Source organism: Notechis scutatus, chromosome 5 (genome assembly GCF_049901735.1).
Source record: "Notechis scutatus isolate UNSWTSFEM ecotype Mainland chromosome 5, rNotScu1.2, whole genome shotgun sequence".
Lineage (NCBI taxonomy): Eukaryota > Metazoa > Chordata > Lepidosauria > Squamata > Elapidae > Notechis > Notechis scutatus.
In genome coordinates, this window is record NC_142013.1 from 55,219,597 (window position 1) to 55,239,252 (window position 19,656).

Consider the following 19,656-nt stretch of genomic DNA (forward strand, 5'->3'; position numbering starts at 1 on the left):
ATACATATACAATTGTAATACACATACAGCATATAAAATTGTAATACACCAGCATATAAAATAAACAATTATGTTTGGGGTTGGCAAGTCCCTAGACATCCTGACATCATTTTGTTGTGCATGCCTTTAATTGTGTTAATCATACAGTCCAATTACCTCAGTAGGTGAAAATGTTTACAGTGCCATTTACAGCACCTGTGTGGTTATAGTCTGCTCTCCTAGAACATTGTCCTCAAAGTTCTGGGGCTTAAAATCTGCCTGCTAATTAAGCCAGTCAGCTTACTAACCTGACTGTGAAATGTGAATGTGAATGTGAAAGCTAACTTAATGTTTGACTTTTAAATAAAACAAAAATTTAATGAAATTTCACTGAATTACTTTTGAAATAATGTGCAACAAACAAAACAAAGAAACATGTTTCTTCCTTTTTGTTCACTGCATTTATGTGAAACAGAATTTTCACACTGTGTGAAAGAAATACAGAAACCAAAACACCAATCCCATTAAAAATCTTTTGTGCAAAGAAAGAAATAATCAATCAGTTCTTTTATACACAGAAGTGAAGTAGTTGTTACAAGGTAAAATTTATTTGAGGTTCATTACTATTATTTTTAATTGATTCAAAGGTTAAACAATTTTAAAATTACATATTCTTTTAAAAGAATTGAATCACTTTTTTTTTCAGTCAAACCACCCCCCTCCTTTTTAAGAACTAGCTTGCATATTATCTGTCAATATCTTCAGTCCCAGAATGTTCCACTGCCAAATAAGTTTGGGAAACACTGAGTCAATCAAAGTTGTATCCTGTCTTTCATCTTACATGTTAGCATAGAAATTTGTCTTTAAAAGTCAGGTTCTTGGAGCAAGGTAGACTTCCTCCTCCTGTGTTCTCACCTGAATGCGGAACAGATGATCTCCCTTCCACCAAAGTCTTGGCTTTCACAGCAGTTACAGTAGTGACCACAGTCCCACAAGGCATCACAGTTCGATCCTTTTCTACTTTTGCAACAGGAAGTTTGGCAGGAACTTGCTGTGATTTGGTTTCTGATGGTTCTATGTACAAAAACTAAAGAAAGAGGAGTCTACTTAGCATCTTAAAATAAGGATAGTTGAACATATATCTGGCTTTTGTGGGGGAAAGAAATACTGTAGATCAAATCATTCTAAAAACCTGTAAGAGTCAACACAGTTACACCCATTTTTAAAAAAAATCACGCACAAAGCCTCTGATGGGCTTGAAATGGGGTAATTTACTGTTTTGTCTACATTTTACCATTATATGTCATAACAAGTCAAATGAATAGGGTCAGAAAATTCAATTAGTGTTAAACTTTCTACCTCTGCAGACACAGATCCTACTGCAGAGCTATTATTGCTGATTTGGCTGTTCAGTTCAAAACTTTGCAGTCCAGAAGGCTGTTTCCTGAATAAATCCAAAGGAACACTAGCAGAAATGGAAGAATCACCTGAATAAAACAGAAGTAATTTATTAAAATTTTCAGTACTGAAAATTATGTTGAGAACAAGTTTTAAATATTTTGGGACATATTGTATTAAAAACTATTATCTTTCACATAAACCAGAAAAGAAGTTACTATTTCCAGTGTACCATTTGTAACTTCGTAAGGAAATCACTGAGGAAGAAGACATTGGGGCTCTGAGTTCTGCCATTTATGTTTGGACCGATGTCCCTCCTGATTGGTTAAGGTGACCTTGGAGACACGTTCCACTGTTTTAAGGAAAGTGGTGGTTCATCCTCTCCTCAAGATGCCATTCAAAAATCCTGGACAACTTTGGCCCAATATCCAATCTTTCCTTTTTAGAAGATATTGAGATGGTGATAGGCTTGCAGCTTCAAAGGGGGCATGAAAGAAACAGATTTCTAGGGCTATTTTCGTTTGGGTTTTAACTTAAGACAAATTACAGAGCCACTTAATAGATAATCTCTATAGGTTTAGGATGGGGCAGTGTATCTGTACTAGGCCTCCTTGATTCCGCAGCAGCCTTTGGTATCATTAAACATGGTATTCTTCTCAACTGACCTATGGAGCTAGGAGTGCAAGGCAGAGTTTTACAGTGGTCCTCCTCTTTTCAAATTGGTTCTGGTTCTGGTAGAGTAAAGAAAACCAGCCCTAATCCCATTTTGCAAGTGCTTGAGGGCTAATTTCCAATTTACCACTTATATGAAACAGATGGTAAGGTAATCTGTTGGCAGAGGGATAAGAATCAACAATGTGTTGATAATACTCAGTTATATGTCTCTGCCCCTGTTTTATGTAAACTTCTGGGTATAATTCAAGATTCTGTTTGTCATTTTTAAAGTCCTGCATTGCATAAGGTCAATTGACCCCAGTGGTTTCTGGCCATCCCTCCTCAGCTGGCAGATCTGCTTTGTGAAACAGTGTTCTTTAGTCGAACCAAGGATGCTTCTGTCCTGCTTGTCCCATGGCCTTTTTCCCGAATTCAGATGGCCCTGACTTTATTGACCTCCTGGAAAGCCTTGAAGGCCATTTCCTCAGACATTGGAGCTACAATGATAGTAGAGGATAGCATACGTGTTTTGCTTTTATGCTGTTAATCACACACAAGAGGAGATTCATTTATTTTTAATTTGGTGTTGGCTTTTGCATGGCAATGTTATTATATTTTTTTGTAAACTGCCCAGAGTTACCTCATTATGATTTTCAGTCACATAAATCTGCTAAATAGTTGTGACCATGTGGTACATAGTGGTTGGATGATCCTCTTTTCTCTGAAGCTAAATGTGTTAGTCATTAGATGGTTGAACAAGATCTTGGGTTTCATTGTTTGTTTAGAATTCATTGAGGAAAGAGTGGCTGGAGAAATAACACTTGGGCTTCTATGGTGTTCAGCAGTTTCTCCTGCTACACTCTTCTTCTCATTGGGCATTCCTCAGTTTTACAAGCAGAGAAGATAAGTTAAAGCCCCTCTTTGGAGAGAATGAGTCTCCAACAGTACTTACCATCCAACTCCCCATTTTCTGTAATGTTGATTTGCAGCACTTTTGATTTGGCATTTAATTCACTGTGGACAAACAAAACTTGTAGTTAGCAAAGCATCCAGATATATATATATAGTTCCATATTTGAAAACATAGTTTCTTAACTGCATAATAGAATTTCCAAGTAGTTGTTTGCTTGCCAAGTAGTTGTTAAAAGCAGAACCAACTATTTGGAAGGGAAAAAAATTTCCAAATGCTGGCAAGAACATATTTTATTTTGTTTGAGCAAACACAATCAACTTTATCAACAATTAATCATCATAAACTTACTGAATTACTGGAATTTAACGTTAGCATTTTCACTAATTCAGTAAGTTTACCAATGTTTAATTTCTAATATTTGTATTAAGCTAACTACAAAGAAAGTGTAGCTTTGTATCTGGGGTTGAAATCTGTAATCACATTCCAACTCATCCAGGAATAAGAATCACTGAACTCAGTAGAATTTACTTCTGAGTAGGTTTGCAGTGATATGAACTACTAAAAAAGATTTCAGTTGAACAGGAGTACATAGAAACAAAAAGCATATTCGTTCCATCTAAAATTCAGCCATAATTCATTATGCTTACAGCTATTATTCTAGCCCTGTCCTAAAATCCAGTATAGATTCCAGCCACCAGCAGCAAATTAATTTTGGTATCTTTTAGTAAGAATAACTGTCACTTACCCAGGAAACTACTGACAAAGTGACAGAGGGAGAGAGAAAAAGAAGAATGATCCTGTTCATTTTTATGCTGTCTCTAATAAATAACTACGAAGGGAACATCATAGGCAAACCATATAAAAAGAAAAGTTCCCTTTTCTATTAGGCAGTTTTGTCTTCTGGTACAGCAGTGAAAGAAGGAATAAAGCAAAACAATTTCAATACCTCCAGCAGAACAGGCTGGTCAAAGTAGAATAGAAAAGTGGAAGTGTGGCCATGTTGTTAGAGGAAGCAAACAGCAACATGAAGCAGAAGTTAAACTTTAACATAATAGACTCTCTGTGTGATCCATATTTCATGCTGATTCAAAATGTTCTTTATTTACTTTTGGCTTTGTCTTGTTTGAATTAAGCTGTTGCCACTTGGGGTAGTGTAATGTCTGAACTTAACAGGTTTCTTGTCCTCTAACTGTTGTTAAGTCCAATCGGTGCTGGAATCCATCATTATTTTTAAACACATTGCTAGATAATTGCTTCATTGAGGGGTTTTATAACATAGATGTACTCACCCAGGAAATGTACAAAGGTTCAAATAGTATGACAAAAGAAAAACAAAACCTAAAATCCCACCCCATCCTTATGCTATAATATTTGCCAGTGTGTGATCTGAATGTAATTGACACTCCAGAACAATCTACAATAACAATGGGATCATGCTCCTTATTCTTCATTATAATGCTATGCTATATACTACTCTGTGTAGGCTTTCAGCCTCAGTAAGCAAATAAGATTTTTCTCACTAGGAGGATAAAAAATAGGGAATTGTTTTCTATCACATTTATAAAAGTATTATAAGGAGTACTTACAAAATAAATTCCTCTTTCCAAGAAAGGTCCATGGGAAAATTGGCAAAAGAGCTACAAAATTTCTGCAAAGGGTCATTGAGTTGAACTATACAAATGGGGTTAATGATACCTATAATGAGGAAAATAGAAAACAACTTAGATAAAACAAGAGTTTCTTACTTGGTGTGCAACTACATTAAAAATGGTTTTTGCATTTCAAATTAGTGGGCCACTGGAATGTAGGCTCTAACTCATATAAGAACTCTTACTGTATTTGGGAAATTTTAAATGAAGAATCTAAACCTTTATCAACACATAAATATTGTAATGTTTACTATCCGTGTGATGACCAAATAGAAGTAATCTGGTAGAGATATCACAAGCTTGAGATGTCTCTTATGTGCAAAAGACTGATTTGTTCTTTCATGGTCTGGGGAGTACTTTGATTAATAAAACTTTAATGACAAAAAAATATGAAATTAGAAAAATACAACTCAATCTTTTTAAATTATTTAAGAAGTCAAAGTCATCATTAGTCATGTATAGCTTCATTAAGAAAAAGTAGCCAAACCATATTTTAAACCAACCAAAAACTAGTTCAAAGACTAATTCAATCAGGACAGGACCAAAGTTTAAAAAGCAGGAGGGAAATACACTAAAGAATCTACAAGCAATGTGGGTAAAGCACTTGTTTTCCTTAATGCTCACCTTCCCTGAATTCCCTGAAGGAAGTATGCAAGCACAGGCTCGTAAAAGCTTACAAAACCTGATGGACAAGTTATGTACTCACCTCTTTAAACACATATTGCATGACTTAGTAATTGATGTTATGACCACTTAATGTTATGGTGTATAGCACTTGAAAGAACTGCAATGACTCGCTTAAGTAACATTGGAAGAGTAAAGACATCAGCCTCACAACCAAATGCAGATTTAGTTAATACAATAATTTTTCCAATTCTTACTTATGGCTGTGAAACCTGGACTCTGAAAAAGGCAGATAGATGGGTTGACACCTCTGAACTGGAGGTGAGCTATTACGCATCCCACAGACTGCAAAAATAACAAAGAAGTCCTTGACTGACCCTCACCAAAAAATATTATTTGAAGCCAAGATCGCCAAACAGAGGCTGTCATACTTGGGTCATGTCATAAGAGCTGACTCACTCAAAAAGTCAATCATGCTGTGAGAAGGGGCCATCCCAGTACTCCCTGTCGAACACTATAAAATATGATGCTGGGATGACCATGATGGATCTGAAGGAGTAGTGCGAGACAGAGAGGCATGGAGGGTGCTGATCCATAGAGTGGCCAACAGTTGGACATGACTGAATGGCTGACGATGATGATATCATGACCACTCTGAATTTTTGACTTTCCAAATCTATGTTCAAGATAGCACGTGGCTAGCAGAATTATCCCACCGATTTACAGTATACTCAGTACATTCTTTATGTCTATAATCCTATTCAAATCATAAAAGTCCATTATACACAGAGACATCTAGAAGTGTTCATATGAATTAATGAGCCTCAATATGTAATGATTAGGAGAGAGAGAATAGCAAAGATATTACTGCAGATTTGTATATCATATTAGTTACCACATCCCAATTCTAATAAAAAAGAGAAAGAATATGAAATGTTTTTAATCCTGCAAGAGTATGTAATGTCCTTGAACACTTTCCTGTTCTCCCACCTATAAATATTAAGAACTAGTTAAAAAGTTCTTTGCACTTAAATTGCAATGATGTTTTTTTTTTATAATAGGAATTCATAGGCAACTGATTCAAACATAAATTATCCTGTTTTGAATGAAATTTTTGAAATGGTCCATTTTAAACTCAAAACAATGATTCCATATTTGAGCCAGAGGCATTTTGCACTTGAAATAGGGTGTTTTGTATTCCAAACATTTTGTACATTCTAATTAATAATAAATCTAGTAAAGTAGCCATGCTCAATATAGGGACCTCTAGATGTGCGTTATCCACCACTTCTCAATGGAAACTGGGCCACACAATGTTGTAAAGGGCAAACTCTAATTCCTGAAACAATAGACCTCTGGGGATGAATTTGAATTTTGCAAAAATGTTATGAAATGTCTCCCACAGAAACCAATGTTTCTAGTACAATATCATAACAAAAAGAGGATATTGAACCTTTCAGGTGATGACACAGAATTAAAAAGATTTCTTTATAAAATTTCTTGATACTTGGAACAAGATAGAGAACAGACATTAAAACCAATCAATAAAATAACATCTACTTTAATCTATCGTTGCAATTAAGACAGAATATATATTATATAATTCAGGAGGGTACAGGGATAGCAAAATATAAATTATTATACCTGCAGTGTTGTGATTGGTGAGTGTTGCTTTGATGTTTTTCATGAGCAATTTTAGTTCATGAGCCCTTGGAGGCTTAGGAGGACTAGCACCCTGTGGAATGGCCCCAGTATACTGTGCATTCTGTCAACAGGAAGCAAAAAATAAATAGCTCCATTAAAGATAAATGTGCAATAAATTATGCTGTTCTCATACATTAAATATCAACGTCATTTTGTATTAAGCATTGCATAGGCACATGAATCATTTATGTAGACTCAGTCGAGGCATTAAATCAGGAAAATCTTTCAACAGGAAGTATGAAAAAGGAGCCAGAGCAGCAATGAGCAAATCCATTAATTTAAATAAAATTATACCTGTATTCCTTTTATATCAGTAGATCTTGTACTCAGAATCATAACAGGTGATGTGCAACTGATAAGATTCTGCAACACACTTTTAAATGTTTCTAATGCAGTGCATATCCCAAGAGTCTGATCCTATAAAGAGAAAAATGGTGGCATTGCTTATAAAACTTTGAAGAAGCATATAAGAAAAAATCTTCAAGATTATTTTCAGCATGCTACTTAGCACATTGATTCAAACTATAGCATCATCTGTTGTACAAATTCTACATTGCTTCCAATTCTAGAAGAATAAGCTTGGATTAAGACAAATAATACATCTGGAGGTAGACAAATGTATACAGAAGTGAGATCTCCTCATGTATTGTATTTAATTTGTGCATAATGGAGAAATGAGAACCATGATATGGAACATATAAGCAGGCATGGAAAGTGCCAACGCAGCTCAGTGACAATACATCAAATATAATAGCCAGACAGCAAAAAGTCAAATTGCAAACGATTAAACACTTATTATTTATTTAGCATAGGATGACAACACAACAGAGAAGTCAATATATGCACACAGCCCATTAAACATAAAGTAAACATTTATGGTGGTACAGCAGTGGTCTCACAACTGGATGTCCAATTGAGATATCAAGGATATCTAGTATTGCTTCATGGGACTTCTACAAGTGCCATCAAATTTGGTACCCAGGAGAATTTAGTTTATATTTGAATATTGGGAAGGTTATTGAGATGTTGAATGGTATGTAGATTAGATTACACCCAATGGTACTTCTCCTTTCCTTTGTATGTTTCATTCCAGAATGGTCACCAAGGCCTGGAACCATTACCTGGAGATGTAAATAATAATTGTGAAAACAAATTGAAGTGTTTGAAGCATTGAAGTATTCAAGGAACAGTAGCTCTTATTCAGAAAATAAGAAGTCCAATTTGTACATTCCCTTTCAAGATACTAGTTTGTGGTTTGCAGGGAAAGAATCCTGAATCCCTTGATCTTGGGTGCTCACACTTCACATGTATTTCAGGAATATTTGTATCCATCCCATTCTCTATACTAGTTATGCACATTCTTGGAGTCAGTTTAATTGTCAATCTAGCTAAAACTATATTAATTTAGACAGACAGAGAGACAGACAGACATGCCTCACTTTTGGAGGAAGTAAAAAGTGGCTGCAAGGACGACAGAAAATAAATTGTTTGATGGAGATCATTAGGGCAAAGAGACGAATGGGTTCACTGGCTTCATGACACTAATTTTAAAGAATTCTTTGAGTAAATATTGTCAGTTACATTCAATTAATCCAGATGTTTTTCAAAAGTCAGCTCAGAAGATAAGTAATGCACACTAAGCAAACTTCAAAGAATACACACTGGCTGATTATTTTTAGAGGGCTCCTTATAACTTTTTAAAAAGTGCCGATTCACACAGTTCACCAAGATTGAAATTACCTGCTGATATTTAATTTACACTATGTAAAACTTTTTTGCTTTTTTAAAAACAAAGCTGAGTTTTTATGCAATGTTTAGCCATGAATTATAAATATTTAATCAGAAAATTGAATTACAGAATATACTCTCAATAAAGTCAATACAGTACATTTCAGCATTATTAAGTTCCATATAAATGCTATTCATTCACTCTGTGGCATTATGCCATCTATACTAGCTTTCCTCAAACTGGTGCCCCCTCCCAATATGAATTCAGGGGGTTGTAATTTCATTGAATTGGGGGGGGGTTGCCCACTATGTTGAACAAGACTGCTCTGATCCATTAATTTTTATTCACAAATACACTGTAGCCAATTGCACAGGTCTTTCATGCCCTGTCTTTTTTAATTCCTGAACATTCAACAGGTTATACAGTAGCTGTCTTGAATTCATGAATGATAGCTAGCACTCCTGAAGCACAAAGCATTTGAACCTTAAGAATGCCTTTAAAAAAACACAGGAGGCTATTTGTTAAAGTCTCCTTCTAGGAGCAGAGATCACCAGCAATAGTTTGAATTCTGTCCAATAAACAAGTGGAGACAAAAAAAACAGCCTTTTTAATTACTGCCCAAATAGCTTTTAAAATGCCTGTGTTTTACAGGCAGCTATATATATGGTGAAAATGATAATTTCCAAGGAAATGGTAGTAAAGTAATTGTGTATAACTGAGTTTGCTGTTGTTGTCTATCTCAATGGCAAATACTGAGAGATTTTATAGACTACTATTCAGAGGTGGTATTCAGCAGGTTCTGACCAGTTCTGGAGAACTGGTAACGGAAATTTTGAGTAGTTCGGAGAACTGGCAAATACCACCTCTGACTGGCCCCGCCCCCATCTATTCTCTGCCTCCTGAGTCCCAGCTAATCGGTTGGGTCTTCTTTTGTTGCCCTGCACAGGAGAACAGAGCTGGAAAGCAAGTTAGTGGGGTGAGGAGGGAATGGGGATTTTGCAGTAACCTTCCCCCAGAAGTGTGGTGGGAATGGAGATTTTACAGTATCCTTCTTGGAGTGGGGTGGGAATGGAGATTTTACAGTAACCTTCCCCTGCCACACCCATCAAGCCACGCCCACAGAACTGGTAGTAAATTTTTTTTGAATCCCACCACTTTTACTATTGCAATTGTTTTAGAAGTAGCAGCATATAATTACTCTTGCAAAATTTACAGCAGCCTGTAATTGTCAACCTTTCAAAAAGCTGTTACATCCACACTAGTATAACAGAAACTGCAGCTTTATCCCTTGCTCCTAATTATATTTATTAGAAGCCACTCCTTTGGAATGTAGAATCAAGGTGCTAGCGATTTAGAGATGGGACGGGTAAAATATTATTTATTTAGATCTGCTGCAGTTACATATAAGAAAACAGCAATATACTTACTTTTTGCACATTAGTAGGTTTGACTTCCATATTTGTTTCAGAGGAATAGATGAAAGACCACTTAATCTGGATGTCTTCCGCTTCGGATTTTGTTGAAAGTTTCAGCTGTTGATAATGACAGTTTATTAAGGATTGTTATTTTTATTTTGCAAAATTAAGCATGATGCCAGTTGCAGTTTTATATAAGTTGCAGTTCAATTTATGGTACAGAATCTTTCTTCTTTGAAATTTTTAAATTATGTTGTGAATATAAATTCAGATGGAAAATCTGATGTACTCTCCAAATACTTTGGACCTCAATTCCCAGCAATTCCAATAGTAAACAACTATGCAAGTTAAAAACTCTTGAAGAACAGCAGATTGACTAGTTATGCATGTTCATTCTCTGTAATAAAAATGCAATTTAGTACATGCACAATTCAGGGAACTATAAACACCTTCTGGATCAGTTAGTCCTCAATTTTCATAATTGATCATACTAGCTGGGCTATCTTTGGTTGGTGACACAAAATTCTGAGAGTTTGATCCTAGCATCCCTTTCCCCAAAGCCCCAGACTGGGAAAGCTACAAACTAGTGCATAATTTCTGTAGGACAACTGATTAGTAGGTGCTTAGCATTTACATTTTTGACATAATTTCTGATGGGTATACATTAGAATTTAGTACCTTGACTTACAAGAATGTACAAGATGACTAAATGAACCAATACATATGTAAGTTATCTTACTGCAAGATTTGTTAATTTACATTCAAAACATTACCTGCAAATGAAGTGGAGATAGTTTTACACTGTAAGACTGACATTCTCCAGTAAGAGGTGCAGTTTGGGATACACTGACAAGAAAATGGAAGGAATTTCCAATTACATTACAGGAAACCACCTAAAATAATAAAATATAGTTTTATCATCATTTGTATTTATAGAGAAAGCATCCTGAGCATTTATTTGAATGTTAAAGTGACTGCCATTTTTTGACATCAGAAATTCAGAATTCATATCTTGGCAGTTGCATTGGTCCAGAAAAGTAGGCTGTTTCTTGCCTCTTAGGTGAATTAAGCTTGTATATAATCTTGTCCATGGGAAACAAAGCTCATTGATGTAATTCTATTGCTATTATTTTACAACCGAACTAAAATGAACAAGCAGGAACCTGTAATGAAATGTTGTAAGATCATTTTTCAAGCTTTGTTACCCAGAGCATTCTCAGAAAAATGTTGTACATGGCTGCACCAGTATGATAAACTGAAGAAATAAAGTACTTGCCTTTACAGCTGTATGTGTATGTATGTACATACAGTATATTCATTCCACACAAATCAGAATGTTGCATTAGCAGGATCCTGTCTCATATGAAAGCCAATTCACATATAACTGCATGGATGTTGGTATCTCAAGAAGATCAATATCATTTGAGTGATATTGACAGAGGATTGAGTAACATCATAACAGGACTGAAGCCTTCCCAGACTTCCAAGGAAATCTTCCCACTTGGGCTCCAAATAGTCTAAAACAGAAACTTTTCTGTAGTGTGTGGCAGGAGTTCAGGAAGGGGCTATTATTTTTCACATTCCTTATCTAAATTATTTAAATTTAGGCTGTCTACATGTTTAGGTCTTGGATATGAAGATGATCGCATTACTGCTACATTAAGGAAGAAGGTTTTTTTTTCACCTTCCTCCTCCTAAAACTTTCCCCATAAATTCTACCACATGGGTATTTCCTCTGTTAGGGAATTGTTAATTATATTTGATAAAGATATGCCTAAATTTTAGCTTACACTGCCCTTTCCTCAACCCAATGTCTGTACATCCCATTCCAACACTACAGAACCCTATATTCAGTGCAGAGATATCTGGTTTTGTACCAAATTTATCAGATCAGTATGTTTATTCTTCTCTTAAAAGGGGCAAATATTTTACTTATTATTTATGAATTTAAGGTTTAGGCATTTAAGGACTATCAAGCAATCACAGAAAAATCCTATCATTTTTATCTGCTTCTGCTTACGGGTACTTTAAGTTTTCTCTGATCAAAATATATATTTAGGCTTATCTGGGAGCCTGGAAGAAAGTCTTTTCTCACAACCTTTGAAAGGGTTAATATTAGACCACTGTAATCTCATACAGCACTTCTGCTTCTCAGTCTTAAGGTATCTTCTTCTTTGAGAACAAGTTTGTCTACTGATATGTATTAACCATTTGGTATCATTTTTGCTTCAAATATGGACAGTGTGGCTCTCTGATTCTTAACACAGAAACATTTGTACTATTATTCAGGTAGCACTTTGTAAATAATTTACTGTTTGTTAATAGAATTCTTTATTGGCCAAGTGTGATTGGACACAAATTTGTCTAACAAAGGAAAGTAACCCATGAAACAGTCAGTCCTTTGCTAATTTCATACCAACTAGACAACCCCTGCTCTCTTGAGTCAATATTTCAGAGTTATTTCCTTACTTAAACAGAGAAACAGAAATACGCCAAGTGGACAAATAGGGAGTAGGAGTGATTCCGACTTTCTGCTGGTGGGCATTATAGTGAAGAAAGGGTTCCTGGGATGCACAAGAGGTATTGTGTTGGTTTAATACGGGGGTTTCCATACGTCAAGGGGAGGTTACTGGTGTGTGTAAGAGGTAGGTTATACAGGTAGTGGCATGGATCAAAAACAATCCAAAGGGATGGTAGAATATGTTAGAGGTCCCGGGCTGGTGGGGATAGCAGGAGTTGGGAAGGTGCATGGAATTGCTTGGGAGTGCACAAGAAGTGCCATGCTGGTTGGGGATGGTGCTCAGGGAGGGCAGCATGGATCAGGAAGAGTATGTGAGGCTGAAGGCATGCCACATGAATCAGGAAGGCACGCAGGAGGGGTTCAGGTTGGGTGGGTGAGTATGAGTGCATAAGAGTCTGCACAGGGCCGGGAAAGTGCATGGGAGGCAGCACTGGTCTGGGAGGGTGCATGAGCATACGCAAGAGGTGCGGTGTGGGTCGGGACAAGCATGCAGAGGGCACTGATTGGGGAAGTTGTACGGGTACATGGGCCAGCAAGGGTATGTGAGGTTCCCTCCTCCGGTTCCTCCCTCCCTCCCTTCCCTTCTCTTTCCTGAGGGAGGGAGGGATTGTGAGATTGACTGAGAAATAGTCACAGAATACTGAAAATGATCACATGACCACAGCAGCAGCCAGTAGCACTGAAGCAGCCATGATTTCCTCAAATTTCATTCCCTTAGGAGTCATGGGTTTTAGATTTTGGATGCATTCTGTATAAGTTACCTATTTGAGGTACCTTGGTCCAAAAATTGTTGTCCTATGATGCACTATTTTGTCCAGATAAAGGTCATGAAGACTTGTGTTTTAATACTGTATTGATAGATTTTAGAACCAAATTCCTATTTAGTAGTTGGATTACCAAAGCAATCAAACATTTGTTTGAACTTTCACAAGTAAGTAGAGTAAGCAACTTTTAAGAAGAAAAAGGGGAGGGGGAAATCAGCACACCTCTATGCATATTGGCTACTAAGAGAGGTTTTTCTACTATATATACAATAAGGTATATAGAAATGTATATATTATGGTTACCATACAAACTAAACATTTATTTGATTATATTGTTTGTTCTTACCATGTTTCAAATTTAAATTCCATTACTATTTGTTTGCCAAGGCAAAATTGAAAACAAAACCCATTTCAATTAGTGTAACTAACAAAGCTTTCCAAAATAGTTTACAGTAATCAATTTCAAATGCAGTATGATGAACAGAGAATGAAATAGATGAGCTTGTGAATACCAGGAGTTCACAAGCTCTATTTACAATGTTCCCTTTTAGGTTGCTCTTCACCTAAAAATTACATATACACTTTCTCTTTTCTTTTCTTTTTTTTGAAGGCTGGAAACCTATTTAGGTAAGTATAAAATATGCATAAATATGTATATAAAATATGTGTGAAAGTTGGATCATAAGAAAGGCTGAGCGCCAAAAAATGGAGCCCTTTGAACTATGGTGCTGGAGAAGACTCCTGCAAGTCCCTTGGACTGCAAGGCGATCAAACCGGTCAGTCCTAGAGGAGATCAACCCTGACTGCTCTTTGGAAGGCCAGATGCTGAAGATGAAACTCAAATACTTTGGCCACCTAATGAGAAGGAAGGACTCACTGGAGAAGAGCATAATGCTGGGAACGATTGAGGGCAAAAGAAGAAGGGGGCGACAGAGAATGAGGTGGCTGGATGGAGTCACTGAAGCATGAGCATAAATAGACTCTGGGGGATGGTAGAAGACAGGAAGGCCTGGAGGAACGTTGTCCATGGGGTCACGATGGGTCGGTCATGACTTTGCAACTAACAACAACAAAATATGCAGCTTTCAAATGTTCCTTGGTCCTAATAATTAAGTACAACCTGAAAGATGTACAGCACTTATGGGAGCCTAAATGGAATAAAATCTACAATTCTTCTTAAATACCAGGATCACCATGAAAACTTTTCTCCCTTAATGCTGTCAATTTCTTTCTTCCTCTACATTCACCTCCAACTGATGAAGGCAGAATCCTGACAATAAGATTGTGTGAATCAGTTTAATTTGTAAGCGGCTAAAAAATCTGGACTACCAGTAGATTGCATAAAAGAATTAGCATCTAATAATCCATAATTTGCAATATGTAAGCAGTAAAGCATATTTTAGCTGTATAAATTGATTAACCTAGCTTATTAAGCTTAGGACAAGAGTATTATGAGGTAAAGACAGCCACACACTTAAACACATTGAGGTTTAAAAGATTGCCAAAACAAGGTGGGGGAAAAGAACTAGAAATAACTATGAAAATTTAGAGGCTGAATATAACTCATACCAGACTAAGTGCTTTAAAAACATACCTTTGTACGCTAATCAGATAAATGTTTTTCTTACTTACCTTTATCCTCATAGCCCTTTTGGACTTTAATCAGAAACTTGAGTTACTCTGCTGCTATTAGAAAGTGATTTAAATCACAACATAATTGACTGCTACTGCCAGTTGCTGCTCAAGTAGGAATCAGCTTTGTGGAAGAGATATTGTTACTTCCCATAGAAAGCTAAGTAAAGCTACTGATGGCTGACAAAGGAGTGACTGTTGATTGTGCTGCCAGTTTCAAAGCCATGTCTTTCCAGGACTGAAATTCACAAGTAACCATTTGCAAGAAATCAAAATTTCATGTATAGTAATACTGAACAAGGTTTGGGGATACCTGGATGTTAAAGAGTGGGAGAGGAAGAATATAGGCTTCTTTGATCTTGAAACCTTATCCTATATGATTATGAAAATGGAATGTGGGAGGAAGGGCAAGTTTGAATACATTATGATATCTAGTAGGAAAGACAGGTTTCAGATTAAACTTTAAAGGTTGTAAACAAATGCACAATTAACTATTTCTGAATACATGAAATACAGTTTTTTTTCCAACCTTGGAACAATGCTAAAGTTTTAATAGATTAGAATAATTATAATAGAAGCACTAAGATTATAATAGAAGCACTAAGGAACTTGTCAGTTTTTATATTTTCTGGAAAGTAATGCTTCTTTTAAAACAGTCAATACAAGTCAAATGAGAAGCTGAATAATCAAACATAGTGTCATTTTCAAACCAGAGTAAGTCTACATATTCTTCCCTAATTATCAAATCCTGCCCTATATTCCTAATTTCATGTTTAGTCTAAGTTTCTGATTATCAAGAAAAAAAATATGTTAACACATTTAAATGATTTTTAACATATTTGCTTATTTGTAAAGACTCACAGAGAGCTAGCTGGGGATATCACTAGGGGCAAGAAATGTAGCAATAATTATTAACCTTTTGATTTCTAGTCTGTGATGATTTTTTAAAATCAATTATTGACATAAATGCATGCCCCATTCTAGATAAAAAAAATATGTATTTAATAATGTAATCAAAGCAATATGAACTTTGCTTAAGGTGTGCCACAATCCAAGGAAAATAAAACATTTCACATAAAGAAGCAAAGGTTTGTTTGCCAACTGATCTCGCCCTACTCTTATTTACCTAGGAATAGACTGTACTTCTGTATTTACTCCATAATGCCGCTTGTATTCTTTTTATTCATAACTATTCTTTCATTTTATAGTATAAGCATGATTTTGATGTCAGAAAGACTAATTTGTTATGGGACACTGGTAAACCAATATGCTTCCAGTATTCTTGGCCTACTTTTTTGTGTGAAAAAATAGTAAGCTGAAAACTATTATCTGCAAACATGTATCATCAGTTAAATCATATAATTTGTTTAGATTGGATTATGCCATGTGACCAAAGTACTAGTATATTTACTAAAGAAAGGATTTTTAATGTATCCATTTTATTATTTTGCCAATTCTATGCAACTCTTTTTTTTGATACACTATAACTATTCTACTGTACAGCTAAATGCCAATCCACTGAATCTACCCTTATTAATACTTTACAACTAAGCATTAATTCCTAATAAACACTTTTTGTGTAAGAATTAATATACCGTAGACAACAATCCATAGATAGTATTTACCAAACAGTGCAGAACAGCAAACAACAAATGACATAAATTGAAGTGAGATTTTTGAGGGCATGCCCACCTCAGTTTGAAATATTTTCCCCTTTTCCTGTACATGACATTAACAAGAGAGAGAGAGAGAGAGAGAGAGAGAGAGAGAGAGAGAGAGAGAGAGAGAGAGAGAGAGAAAGAAAGAAAGAAAGAAAGAAAGAAAGAAAGAAAGAAAGAAAGAAAGAAAGAAAGAAAGAAAGAAAGAAAGAAAGAAAGAAAGAAAGAAAGAAAGAAAAGAAAGAAAGAAAGAAAGAAAGAAAAAAAAAACACGAGACGAGAACATGCATTGGCCTTCATGGTAAGGAAATACATAAGCAGCTGACCAGTTTTATACATGGGGCTCCACCTTATAAATTAAGGAATGTCAAGAAAAGAAAAGCTCACGTTTTCTTCAGCAGATTTTACTACATTTATAATTCCTTGTACTGCAAGCTCTTGATTCTGATGAGTTGCATCTTCATCAAATGTAAATAAGCAGGTGTTCTGGAAAAGATAGGAAGAAAAAGTGACATACACAAAGCTATTAAAAAGACTTCATTACTGAAATTGAAAAATTGAAACAGCAAACATTGGAGAACTCTAAAACCAGTGAAAGTTGTGCTTGAAATAATGTTTATTAACAAGATGCATGGCAATGCATTTTCTGTGCAAGCCCTCAATTTCCCTTGAATAGGATGCTTGAGCTTTTGCCAAAGTACAACAATTTATATAGAAGAATGTCATATTATGTAGATTCTAGTCTGTGATACTGAGGAATAAAGTGAAGAACCCAATATTCAATTAAATCTTCAATTAAATGCTGCTTCATTATAAATCAAGACTTCTGCTATTTCAAAGTTTTACTAATGCATTTAATTATGGGAGACTCTGGTAACCACCTGCACTATGTTGCCAGTCTACTGCTTAGTTAAATGAATTCAAATCATTCTTATCACCAGTGTTGATTCACAGAGTTTTAAAAATAAGTTTTCAGTGTACACTCTTAGTTCTTTATTGTGTTACCTGTAGTAGGTGCATTAGAGTAAGGAATATTATGAAAAAGCAATAACACCTGCAGGAATTAAATCATGTGAACCAAAGTAAAGTGGGAGAAACATCTGTTTGGTTTCAAACTTCCATGGGAATAAATAACTAGGAATTGTAACTAACTGCAACTTATTAATCCGGTTTAAATATATTTGCATGTACTCTTAAGAAACTTTTTCTGCAGTTTGCTGGATGTCCATAACCAATTTTGCATTCAAATTTACAGTATAAAAATCTCTATGGACTTATAAAAATCCTACTTCTGGCTGATTAATCTGCTTTGAGATGTGACTGTATGCTATAAAATATATTAAATATAACATAACCCCTAGAATAAATGCAATAATTTTTCATCTCCATTTAAACATTGAATGCTTCACAGAATGCACCAAACCAGGGGTGTCAAACTGGATTTCTTTGAGGGGCTGGATCAGCATTTTACTTCTTCTTGCAGGCCGGCCGGAGTGGGTGGGTGGATGGACGCCTCCTTCAGCACCCTGCTGGCCCCATATCCCATTTTGGCTGCCAGAGGCACCATAGGCCAGTCCTTTGCTATTTTCAGGCTGACACTGCGGGCCTTGAGTTTGACAACCCTGCACTAAACCATCATTTAATTATGTTTCATTGAATACAATTGAGGATTTAAGACTACAACCGAGCCCAAAATTGCAATTGTTAAGCAAGGCAGTTGTTAAGTGAGTTTTGCCCCATTTTATGACTTTTTGCCACAGTTGTTAAGTGAATCACTGAAGTTGCTAAGTGAATCCAGGGGTCATTAAGTGAACTTGCCTTCTGCCTTTGATTTTGCTTATTGGAAGCCAGATGGGAAGGTTACAAATTGTGATCACGTGACCCTGGGACAGTGTAACTGTCATAAATACATGCCAGTTGTCAAGCACTCAAACTTTGATTAAGTGATTGTGTGAATGCTGCAACTGTCATGTGAAAAACGGTCATAAATCACTTTTCCCCTAAATGGTCACTAATGAATGGTTGTAAGTCAAGAGCTACCTGTAAAAATAGCTCTATACATTTACTAAACCATAAATCAAAGTTTATATATTATAGTGCCTTGGTTCAGAAACAAATTGCATAGAGGTTTAATGTGACATGTGAATCCAGTACATGTTCCAGGATGAGTGCTGATTATCTTAGAATGAGTACATGAGTAAGCTCTGCTCATTATCATATTTTCATACTGTGGCCTCCAATTGGACAATATTATATAGGGCTATAGTTTAAGGTCCAAAACATCAAACTGGTTCAGAAGCTGCTGCTACATACAAGTTTACTTATTCAGTGTATTTGCTTATCCTTCCATCTAGCTCTAGCTTCACTAGCACTATAGTTGGATATGTGGACTAAGGATAATGGAAGTTGGGTCCAATCTGGAAAGTGTCAGATTAGAGAAAGCTGTTCAGCTCATCTTTTTTTTTTAATCAATCATTAATTAACTTTATGGGCTGCCCACCCACCTTTTCTGGTATTTAGTTTATGAGGCCAAACCAAATGATTTAATTCATGTTTTTGAATGTGTTCTTGACAAAAGGCAGGAAGGCACAGAGAACTATTATCTTATTATACAGTCAGGCCTAATTTCACAGACTGTGGTATACTGTACGTAAAATTATGCTATACTAAATATAAATATTCATCACAAAATCTTTGGTTGAAATAAAATGAATTGATATATTTATGACTGCAAACTCTCTATTTTTTTACATTTTCAAATGTGTTTAAATATAAGAAATAATTTTAGTTGAAAACAGCTGGAATGAGAGAGGGAACAAACATGTTCACCTTATTTAAATATCTAGTGGAGAACAGAACTCAGATGTCATCTATATTGCCAAATACAATAATAAAAAATATAACATCGGTAGCATGTGCTTTGTGATGGACTGTGTTCTCTTTATTCCAGGGCTTGTTTGTTATGGTGGTGAAGCAGCAAAAAAAAAATGCAGTTTTGCAATAACAACATTGTTTT

General features: G+C 35.6%; 1 protein-coding gene across 1 annotated transcript in view; it reads right to left on the reverse strand.

The window, feature by feature from the left end:
- C2CD2 (C2 calcium dependent domain containing 2) overlaps window positions 1-19,656 on the reverse strand; it is a 41,696-nt gene that overhangs the window by 19,319 nt on the left and 2,721 nt on the right. Inside the window, exons 2-10 of the mRNA XM_026674001.2 lie at window positions 17,028-17,126; window positions 10,839-10,958; window positions 10,078-10,182; window positions 7,216-7,338; window positions 6,862-6,982; window positions 4,531-4,639; window positions 2,984-3,045; window positions 1,339-1,466; window positions 895-1,066 (exon numbers count right to left, since the gene is read on the reverse strand). Coding sequence (XP_026529786.2) covers window positions 895-1,066; window positions 1,339-1,466; window positions 2,984-3,045; window positions 4,531-4,639; window positions 6,862-6,982; window positions 7,216-7,338; window positions 10,078-10,182; window positions 10,839-10,958; window positions 17,028-17,126 — 1,039 coding nt within the window. The remainder of the gene's footprint in view (window positions 1-894; window positions 1,067-1,338; window positions 1,467-2,983; window positions 3,046-4,530; window positions 4,640-6,861; window positions 6,983-7,215; window positions 7,339-10,077; window positions 10,183-10,838; window positions 10,959-17,027; window positions 17,127-19,656) is intronic.